This window comes from Belonocnema kinseyi, chromosome 2 (assembly GCF_010883055.1).
Source record: "Belonocnema kinseyi isolate 2016_QV_RU_SX_M_011 chromosome 2, B_treatae_v1, whole genome shotgun sequence".
NCBI lineage: Eukaryota > Metazoa > Arthropoda > Insecta > Hymenoptera > Cynipidae > Belonocnema > Belonocnema kinseyi.
Genome location: NC_046658.1, coordinates 68,688,060 through 68,698,702, shown reverse-complemented (window position 1 = coordinate 68,698,702; position 10,643 = coordinate 68,688,060). Strand labels below are relative to the sequence as shown.

Genomic DNA, 10,643 nt, shown 5'->3' with positions numbered 1-10,643 from the left:
ATGGCGGGAGCATCAACGGATCAATGGTGTGAAGTAAATTTTAAATCGAAATTCGGAAAAATCGATTTTAAACTCGACTTACTGTTTACTTCAATTGTTTTCCAATCACATTCACGAAAAGAAATGAAACATATTAATTTTTTTTTACATTTTAGAGAAAATTTTGGCACATTTTTGGACTTTTTAATAATTTAGAAAAGTGCAAACTTCTTTTTATTACGTATTTGGTTGTTTGTGAAAGTTCCTATTCAAATTTGTAATAAATTAATTTTCTTTCATAACCTCTGAAAAAGTAAAGTGCAAAATTCCAAAGTAAAATGTTGACAAATTGAGTTCGTTCCTGTCTTCGATATTTCTATAAAGATTTTTTAACAAAGAAAATAGAATTCGTAATGTCAACAAATCAGAGAGGGAAAAATCCGAAGATGAGGGTCGAAAGTAAGGTTATATTTTTGTTCTTTTATAACTTTATCCATTTGTTTTCAAATTTATGATTGTTATTGCTTTTGAATATTTAATCCTTTAAGAAACTTGGGATTTTAGGTTGATGAAGAAATTTAAGAGGGTTTTAAGATGCGAGACAAATTCATGGACAAAATGGTAAACGTACAAAATTTACATGACAAATCCAGCACGATATGGTTTCTATAGGACCTTCAGCTTCTTAATATGAAAATTACTTTAAGGATGAAAATATTGTGAGTGTTTTGCTCAAAGAGGGTACTGGAAAATCGGATTCTGGCTTCATGGAGGACATTTGCTCGGCCACATTTGAAAAGGCGCTATTATCGATCGGGAATCATGAAATGGACTTCTCTGATGAAATGGTGATTTTCTTCATCCTTTATCTACCTATGTAAAGAATCCAAATCTCTAACCAAAGTCGCTGTCTCCAAAATCGGCCAGAAACTTTCATTTAAAATCCCATATACATTTCATTATTTTATTGTGAACAGGTTAAATTGGAACTGGAAGGAGAGACGAGTACTCATCAGAATTGGGTGACTCAAATCACAAACGTGAATCTCTGTGATAAGGAAGATGGATCCCTCCAAAGATGTCTAATAAACGTCGGGTTCGGCTCTGTAATCCAAGAAGACATCCTCGAAAAACCACAATTTCTCCAAGCCAGTCCTCAGCAGCAAAAGTTCTGCAAAGTCCAATGTGCCATCTGTAAAAAATGGTTTCTCAACAACGACTCCATGGTAACTCATCTGAAACTCCACTGCAGCGGAAATCGTTGCGAAGTCTGTGAAGAAAATTTCCTCGATACTTCGACTCTCTATACCCACATGCTAACCCACATGGGAATGAATCTCTTCGAGTGCAACATCTGTGAGAAAAAATTTCCCTATAAATTAAATCTTCGCAATCATATGCAGGCTCATTGTCTCGAGAAAGAATTTGAAAACGAACTTGGGAAGAAATTCAACTCAGAAATCCAAGAAGAAATCTACCAGGAGGAGTTGAATTCTACTCTGAGCCAAAATACCATAGAAGGAAAGCCTTTTTCCTGTGATATTTGCGAGGCTTCCTTCAGGGAAAAGGGGATTTTAAATCGTCACATGCTGATTCACACTGAAGAAAAGATCTACAAATGCGACGTTTGTTTTGCCTCTTTCAGACAAAAGGGGAAATTAAATCTCCACATGACTTCTCACACTGGGAGCAAACAATTTAAGTGTTCGATGTGTGATAGAGCTTTCGCCCAGAAGAATGCTTTGAATAATCACATGCTCGCTCACAGTGAAGAAAAACCTCATGCTTGTAATATTTGCGAGAAGACTTACAAAAGAAAATCCGAGTTGATAAGGCACTCGATGGTCCATACAGGAGAGAGACCTCACGAATGTAAAGAATGTCTAATGACCTTTCGAGAAAAGGCGAAACTGAATTCACACATGCTGGTACACACTGGCGAAAAACCTCACGAGTGTCAAATTTGTCACAAAGCTTGTGCGAGAAAATCTGATTTAAATAGTCATATGCTTTCTCACACTGGGGGCCAGTATGATTGTACAATTTGCGAAAAGATTTTTACGAGGAAGTCGGATTTAAATAGACATACCCTGATTCACACGGGAGAGAAACCTTTCGCTTGTGAACATTGCAATATGGCTTTTAGAGAAAAGACAAGACTGAATTCCCATATGCTTATTCACACTGGAGACAAGAGACACGTTTGTCATATTTGCCAAAAGTCGTTCAAGGAGAAGACGATGCTGAAAAAGCACATGCTGACTCACATGGGCGATCGACCTTTCGAGTGCTACGTGTGCGAAAAAACTTTCACCCAGAAGACGACATTGAACAGTCATATTTTAACACATGAGGGCGAGTCTTCGTATGAATGTAGCACCTGTAATCAGATTTTTAGAGATAGGTTTGCGCTGAAAAAGCATTTACTGACACATGCTGGGGATACATTGAATGACTGTTGTCCGATTTGTTTGAAGAAATTCACGCACAGGTCGGCTTTGAACAATCATATTGCTAATTTGCATAGTTCATGAAATGTTGCTTCCATAAATGTTGAAGGGAGAATTGAATGTTTAGATTTGAGTCGCGAGGTTAGAATTTAGAGATCGATGTAGCTTTGAAGAGCTGGTTTTCTATTTTTCTGTAATCTATTTTGTATGTTATTTACAACGAGAGAAAAATATGAAATATAAACAGAAACGTCCAGAGAATTATTTGGGGCTTAAGAGGTTTACAAATTAGAGATCAGGTAAGTTAGGATTTGAGTTTCTGTTTTTTCGGATTGTATTGCAGAATTTTGTCTAATTAGAAGCAGATGATTTTCATTTTTGAATGATCATTTTAATTGATCAATTTGTTTAGCTTTAATTTGAAATGAAATGTTTTGCAAAACTCATGAATTTTTCAGTGATAAACGTATTGTATTATGATTTTTTTTGTCTAAAATAATCAATTATATAAGGGTCTCATACATTATTAAATGTTCTAGGTTTTTTGTTCAAATGAAATTTTTGCCGTTTAGGTGTAACGACTTATATGAGAATGTGTAACTTTTTTTACCTGAGCATACAACTATCGATGTAAATAAAACATTAATCGAGTCTCTAATCAGTGTTTTATTTTTGTGAACTAGAATAAGATTTTATGAAATTCTGATAAGAAAACAAAATTATAAATTGTTTTAACTTCTCTAATCTAAATATTTAAATCAATTGAGCCTTAAAAGGGTAATTTCAACACACTACAGATTTTAGTGTTTCAAAAAAATATCACGTGGTTTGAAATTGCAAATTCAGAAGCTTTTTAATTTTTAAATTGAATTTTTTGTTTTTCGTTTTGTTAAATTTATATTTGAATTTCGCGGAAATGGAAGCCTCGTTTGCCCGCCTTGCGGAAAGAATTTGAACTACTGTGTATCAACTATTTATATGTGCGTGGCTGTCAAAAGAGAAAAGAAAGCAAAAATTAAAGGAAAAATCTTTTTCTCTCGCAGGAAAAGCGAAATTGATTTGAAGAATTGCTCTTGCTGGATTCCTAGAACATGGCAACAGTAGGAGAACCTCTCACACTAGCAAGAGGTAAGCTGAAAATGAATGTTTTTGTTACGCCCGAAACTGTCATTTAATACCCTTTCCTGAGCGATCAATCTCTGTTTCTATTAAAAGTTTGTTATTTTTAACATGAAAACAAATACGCTTGAACGTAGAACCCGATAAAATGCTATTGAGTCATAAATTAAAAAACAGAAATAACCTATATGTAGATTCCCAACTTTAAATTAGATTTTTGTTGATTTGCGCTCTATTTGTTACCGAAAAGAATATATTCGATTTTTAACTCGAATAGGACCTTTCAAAACTTTCAGTATCTTTCAAAAATATATTACATGTTGACCAAAAATCATCAGCAAAGTAAAGGATACTCAAAACGTGAATGTCTTATTTTTTGCAGACGTCAAAAGATCGATTGAACTACTGGATAAATTGCAGAAAGGTAAAAATAACATTTTTTTATTTATATCCTCTCTTCATAAAAAGAGCGTATCCAGACAATTTTCCGGAATGGACCATTGTGAATTTTCTTCAATACTTCATTAATAATTCTTTTTTTTTGAAGATGCATAATATTTTTTGAAAATTAACATTGACTATTCCATGTTTGGTAAAAAATGTTATATTTCATTTAGACTAAAAATTTTAAAATTTGTTTGAGAATTCGTATTTTTTGGTAGAAAATTAATCTTTTAACTTAAAAATTCAACTATTTGGTTAAAAATGTATGTATTTTGTTGAAAATTCGTCGTTTTTGTTAAATTCAATGATGTTTTATTTTAAATTAGAATCTTTTTTTGATGTAATATGATCTATTATGTTATTTATTGAAAATTCATCTTTTTAGGTTGAAAATTAAATTTGTTGGTTGAAATTTGAACTACTTATAAATTCTTTTTTTTCAGATTCATAATTTTAGTAGAAAAATCGCTGTTTAAAAACTGAACAACTTAATTGAAACTTCTTTTTTTACGATAAAAATAAATGCTTTAACTTAAAATTTAAGTGATTGATTGAAAAACAACTTTTTTGTGGAAGTTTCATATTTTCGGATGAAAAATTCAACTGTTTTGTACAGAAAAATTGTCTTTCGTATCAACATTTTGGTAGAAAATTCATCTGTTTTGTAGAAGATTCGTTTCTTTTTGCTATTGAAAATTGATTTATTCCATTTTGGATTAAAAATTGATTTTTTCGGTTTACAAACTCAACTGTTTGCTAACAAATTTGTGTAGTTCGATGAACATTCGTATTTTTTGGTAGAAAATTAGGCTTATTGGTTGAAAATTCAACTATTTGATCAAATGTATTTTTTGGCTCAAAAACTAGTTTTATTACCTTAAAATTTAACTATTAGGTATTTTCACTTCAATCACCAGCTAACTTCACTTCGTTGATTACTGAAGGGAAAAAATGGACCCTATTTTCCTAGTATCTTTGTAAAAACTAATTTTTTCCATATAAGTGTATTAGAAAAATATTTTTTATTTGTTAAGAACTATTTAATGACATAATAAAATGATGGTTTCTGTTATTAATTACAAAGATAACAGTAATAAAGGTTTGTTCCATGCATTCGATACATTGTTTGGTAGAACATTTAACGGGTCTGTGGAGGATTCGTTTTTTAAGATTGAAAATTAATTTTTTTAATGAAAATTTAACTATTTTCTGGGTATAAATATATGTATTTTTTTTAAATCGTATTTTTTGGCACGAAAAATAATCTTGGTTAAAGATGCAACTTTATGGTTAAAAATGTACGTAGTTTGTAAAGAATTTGCCTTTTTCAGTAGAAAATGAATCCTCTTAGTTAAAAATTATTCTTTTTTGTTGAGAATGTAATTATCTGATTGAAAATTCTACTGTCAAATATTGAAAAAATGAACGGAAATTAGCATTCATTTACAGGAAAAATTAACACAAAATTAACATGTTATTTTCAGGTGGCGAAATACCTGCTACAAAATTGGCAGCATTGCAAAAAGTACTTCAAAGTGATTTTCTGAACGCAGTTCGCGAGGTTTACGAACATGTATATGAAACTGTAGATATTCAGGTATTTTATAATATTTATACATTTAATTTTCAGATAACAATAAATGATTTTCAGTTTTTAATTTTGGAAGTGTACATTTTGTAACATCTATTTTTTTCAAGGGATCTCAAGATGTACGAGCATCGGCAACAGCAAAAGCTACAGTCGCAGCTTTTGCAGCTAGTGAAGGTCATGCTCATCCTCGTGTAGTAGAATTACCAAAAACAGAAGAAGGTCTTGGGTTCAATGTAATGGGAGGAAAAGAACAAAACTCTCCCATTTATATATCTAGAATTATTCCTGGTGGCGTTGCTGATCGTCATGGAGGTTTGAAACGAGGAGATCAATTACTTTCGGTCAATGGAGTGGTTAGTTTTTTATTTATACCGTACTATTATTCAGATTATCACGGATAGCGTCCATTAAGTTCAACCCAAAGTACTTGCACTTCCAGTTTTTCATTTGTGCGTTCTTCGGGGATATCCCGGGTTATTTGTATCCAAGAAAGAAAAAAATCGTACTATGCGTTTTTAAGATGAAAGATTTTTCCATATTTAACAAAAATCTTATTTTTCTCGAAAGTCTATTAAATGTTACCCTTTTCAGGTATATATTTTGTTTTTTAAAAAAATCGATAAAAATCAACTAAAATAGTTTTTTTTTTTTTTTTTTTTGAAAAAAAGGAACATAAAAAAATTTACCCTTACCAGATGTAGATCTTGTGTATTTTAACAAAAATTCGTTTAAAAAGTATGAAAAATATATTAAAGCGACTTAAGCAGCATTTTTTTGACGAACTTCAAGAGTTTATTTTTTTTTAACTTTTTATTAGTTTAGTATCAATAACAAAAATAGGAATAAACTTTTGATGTTCATCAAGCTATTTTAGTCGCTTTAATGTATTTTACATACTTTTTTAAAAAGCATTTTTGTTTTGAATCAGCCCCATGCACCCCCCCCCCCCTCACTTTTCTGCTTTCTTACGATCCGGAGGGGAATTGTCGGTCAAACTAATCGAACAGATGGCGCCATAAAAAGTAGGTCTGTCTTTTGCATTCAATTGCAAATAAAAAGCAAAAATAATTAAAAACTTGATGCTATTTGCAAATAAACAGAAGAAAAATATGAAAAAAAAAGAATAATTATTATTAATTATTAAAAAAAAGAGATGTCTTGAAAATATCTAGTTCAATATGAATAAAATTGAATTTCGAGATACATTTTGAAAACAGTTCGAACTTTTTATTTCTATGATTTATTTGCTCATATTATTGATTTTATTAATTGTTAAAGTTCAAAAAACTTAATTATTAATGTAGCTAATGAAAAAATTAATAATATTAAAGACCTCAATGACAAAAATATTTAAAACATATACATGAACAGAAGAATTAATAAAAAATATATGACGTATATCCAATATAAATATAATACTAATTCAAATATGTAAGAAAGCAACTTAAGTTGCACACTAAAGAATCTTTGCACCTTTAAAATCTTAACAATTTCAAGTTTTGAAGAAAATATTTTTTTAAAGTAATAGTAATTGTAATTAAAATTTTTGAGGGAATAATTTGGTAAAAAGTCAATTACAAGACTAATAAATGAGAAAATGGATTTAATATTATTTAATATAATGTATATACTTATTTAAATTGAACCGAACATAATATATACATTTATAAGGTTCAGTAATTTATTTGTTGCTTAATCTTGAAAGCTTTTTTCTCGCTGCATTCAACCCCTAGTGGCCGCCAGGTATCGTATTTTCGTGTAAAACGTTACCGGCTGATGCCGTTGGAATTGATTGTTGAAATATATTTTTTTTACATCTTTTATTATTAAGCTTTGTACTTAAACGTAGTTTTCTTTTGGCTCTTGCATTTCTCAAAGTTTGATACCGATATTTTATGTATAAAAAAAGTTCGAACGTACAAAAAATGTGGAGGTTCAGAAAAAAGATGAAATAATTTTCAGTGAAGTTCCTACCAAAATGCAGTACCTAAACGTACTTTATTGTACTCTAATACATTTCCCAAAGTTTCAGCTCGATATTTTATTTGCAAAAAAAGTTCTCAGGTTCAAAAAAAAATTCAGTGAACTGAAAAAGTGTGGTCGGTAATATAGGTATTTAGCTGTGTCACATGCCCTTAAATAGTTAATTATATTATTGCAAACCCCATTTCTAAAATGAATAGACTATAAACTATTAAACTCTATAAAAAAACGTACCGTACTCATGACGCACAGTGGGAGGAAATTCACTTGTTTCGTTCAGCTTGCCGCTCCGAACTTTTTTTATCCTCTATTTGTTTATTAATCATTTTTTCTTTCAAAGTATGGAAAAACTGAAATTTTGTACATAACATTTTTTTACGCTTTAATAACTGATAAGAAAAACTTTATATCGTCTTAAATGAATATTTAGGGACTCATAAAATACAAAAAATTTGTTTATTATTTCATTTATTTGTTATAAACAAATTGACAAAAGTCTTATTTTCGGTAATTTCTTGTTGTTGCTAAAAGTGTTTCCCATTAATGTAGGAATGAGATTTAATAACAAATATAATTTGAAAAATGTTAGAATTTAAGATTTTTCAAATTATAATTTTCTTCCATCGCTACAACGACCTCAGGTATTTCTTGAATTAATTAATATTCAATAATATTCAATCAATTCAATCAATTCAAATGTAAGGTTTTATCAAAAATTTTATCTTCTTTAATCGGTACTATGGCTACGGATGCTCATAAAAAACTGTATCTTTGATAATATTTTATCTTCTTTAATCTGTACTATGGCTACGGATGCTCATAAAAAATGTATCTTTGATAATATTTAGTATAATATAACAACTTATATGTTTATAAACAATTTATATAAACAATTTCCAATGTTGGCAGTTTCACTTGGAAAAAGTCGTGTTTTCAATCGTAATAGATTGAAAATGAATCATAACACTGCATGCTAAGATGCACTCAATACAAAACCTTTTGACAATAACCCACCGACTTGACAATCAACAAAAATTTAAATTTGATAAAACCTAAAGATTGAATATTTTGTCACAAGAATTGTTAATAAAAATGGTTATTGTTAACTTTTTCTAATATTTTTGTGACTAGAAGTCATTCGTCACAAAGCTTAAAAAATTTTCAATGCAAAAAAAATGTTCTATGTGAAAGGGCCAAAATTATTAATTTGTTTATCAAATTTGTTTACAACAATTTTAATTGTTATATTTTATCAAATATTATTAAATATTTATTATTTGAAGGAATACCTGAAGTCGTTCTGGCCATTGAAGGAAATTATAATTGGAAAAATCTCAAATTTTAATATTTTTCCACAAAAATCGTTTATCACAGTGGTTATTATAAACTTTTAAATTATTTTTTTTATTAAATGTGATTCCTATATTAATGTGAAGCAATTTTAGCAAAACCAAATTTTTTTACCGATAATAAGGCTATCTGCTAATTTTTTCATAAAATTGGTTTATAACAAATAAATGGAATAATAAACCAATTATTTGTATCCTATGAGCCCCTAAACACTTATTTAAGACAATATAAAGTTTTGCTGATAAGTTATTAAAGCGTACAAAATTGTTATGTACAAAATTTTAGTTTTTCCATACTTTAAGTGGAAAAGTTATTAATAAGAAAATAGAGGAGACAAAATTTCGAAGCGACAAGCTCTTCAGAATTTAATGAACTTTAATTCAAAATCGCATGAAAATTGAAGGCTCTGGACATTTTTGAATGAAAAAAATGCATTTCCTCCAACTGTGCGCCATGAGTATAGTACGTTTGTTTATAGAGTTTAATAGCTTATAGTCTGTTTATTTTAGAAATGAGGTTTGCAATAATATAATTAACTATTGCATTAAAAATCTCCTTTAAATTTAAATTTTTAAATAAAACTATTAGGGGCTGAATGCAGCGAGAAAAAAGCTTTCAAGATTAACCAAGAAATAAATTATGGAATTCTATTAATTTTTTTATTAGCTACATTAATAATTTCAACAATAAATAATTTTGTTTAATTAGAACAAATAATAAAATCAATAATATCAGCAAAATAATTCATGCAAATATGAAGTTCGAACTGCTCTCAAAATTCAATAAACTACACATTTTCATGACTTTTTCTTTTTTAAATAATTAGTAATAGTTAATCTTATTTTTTCATATATACTTTTTCTTGTTTCTTTGCAAACAGCATTAAGTTTGTAATTATTTTTGCTTTTTCCTAATGCAGTTAGATCTACTTTTTGTGGCGCCATCTGTTGAATTAGTTTGAGATTTCCCCTCAAGATCGTAAGAACACTACTATACACATACATGGTCAAGGCAGGGGGCTGGTTAAAATACACAAGATCTACATCTGGTAAGGGTACCTTATTTATAGATTTTGGGAAGAGGACAAATTTTAAACTATGAATTGCTATTCCTATTTTGCTTTATTTTCGAGAAAAATGAGATGTTCAATCGGTAAAAATGATATTTCTCCAATTTTAGAGATAAGAGCCAGTTTTTCTCTACTATGAAGTTTAGGAACCTTAATAAAATAATTTTATTGAGCGTATTCTTTACATAATGAACTAAAAACAAACGTTTTGAACAATAAGATGTACTTTTGGGTTGAACTTAATCGAAGCTAGCCGTATTATTTTTGAGGGTGTTAAATTTTTTATTATTTACGAAAAACTGAATTATAATTTGTAGTGCGTTGAGGGTGAGAACCACGAAAAAGCAGTCGAACTTTTAAAGCAAGCTCAAAACTCTGTAAAGCTGGTAGTTCGCTACACGCCACGAGTTTTAGAAGAAATGGAACTGCGTTTTGACAAACAAAGAGCTGCTCGTAGACGTCAGCACATGCAATAAGCATTTGGCGAATTTTTCTAGCTCTTTAAACAAAAATCCACGGCATTTACAGTAGCACTCGTCTCAAGATCCAGGAATTGCATAATAATTATTTATAAGTTTCTTCATGTACTGTTACAATAAATCATTTACTACCAGGTCCGGTTTATATTTAATTTGAATCACTCCATTTAAATTCAGTA

General features: G+C 29.6%; 2 protein-coding genes across 4 annotated transcripts; both read left to right on the top strand.

Annotated features, from left to right (window-relative positions):
• The first annotated feature begins 110 nt into the window (after positions 1-110).
• Positions 111-3,087, top strand: LOC117167976 (gastrula zinc finger protein XlCGF57.1-like). Of its 3 annotated transcripts, none has more exons than XM_033353253.1 (4): positions 111-438; positions 544-600; positions 687-827; positions 957-3,087. In XM_033353253.1, exons 2-4 carry the CDS (start codon positions 574-576, stop codon positions 2,511-2,513), a joined length of 1,725 nt encoding a protein of 574 aa, XP_033209144.1. In that variant the 5' UTR covers positions 111-438; positions 544-573; the 3' UTR covers positions 2,514-3,087. The 3 variants fall into 3 exon arrangements, with proteins under 3 accessions (XP_033209144.1, XP_033209145.1, XP_033209146.1); XM_033353254.1 differs by having other exon boundaries at positions 111-443; XM_033353255.1 differs by having other exon boundaries at positions 111-443; positions 528-600.
• A 299-nt stretch (positions 3,088-3,386) lies between these two features.
• On the top strand, positions 3,387-10,599 carry LOC117167251 (protein lin-7 homolog C). Its single transcript, XM_033352052.1, has 5 exons — positions 3,387-3,557; positions 3,931-3,972; positions 5,477-5,589; positions 5,691-5,936; positions 10,303-10,599. Exons 1-5 carry the CDS (start codon positions 3,521-3,523, stop codon positions 10,459-10,461), a joined length of 597 nt encoding a protein of 198 aa, XP_033207943.1. The 5' UTR covers positions 3,387-3,520; the 3' UTR covers positions 10,462-10,599.
• Positions 10,600-10,643: the final 44 nt, after the last annotated feature.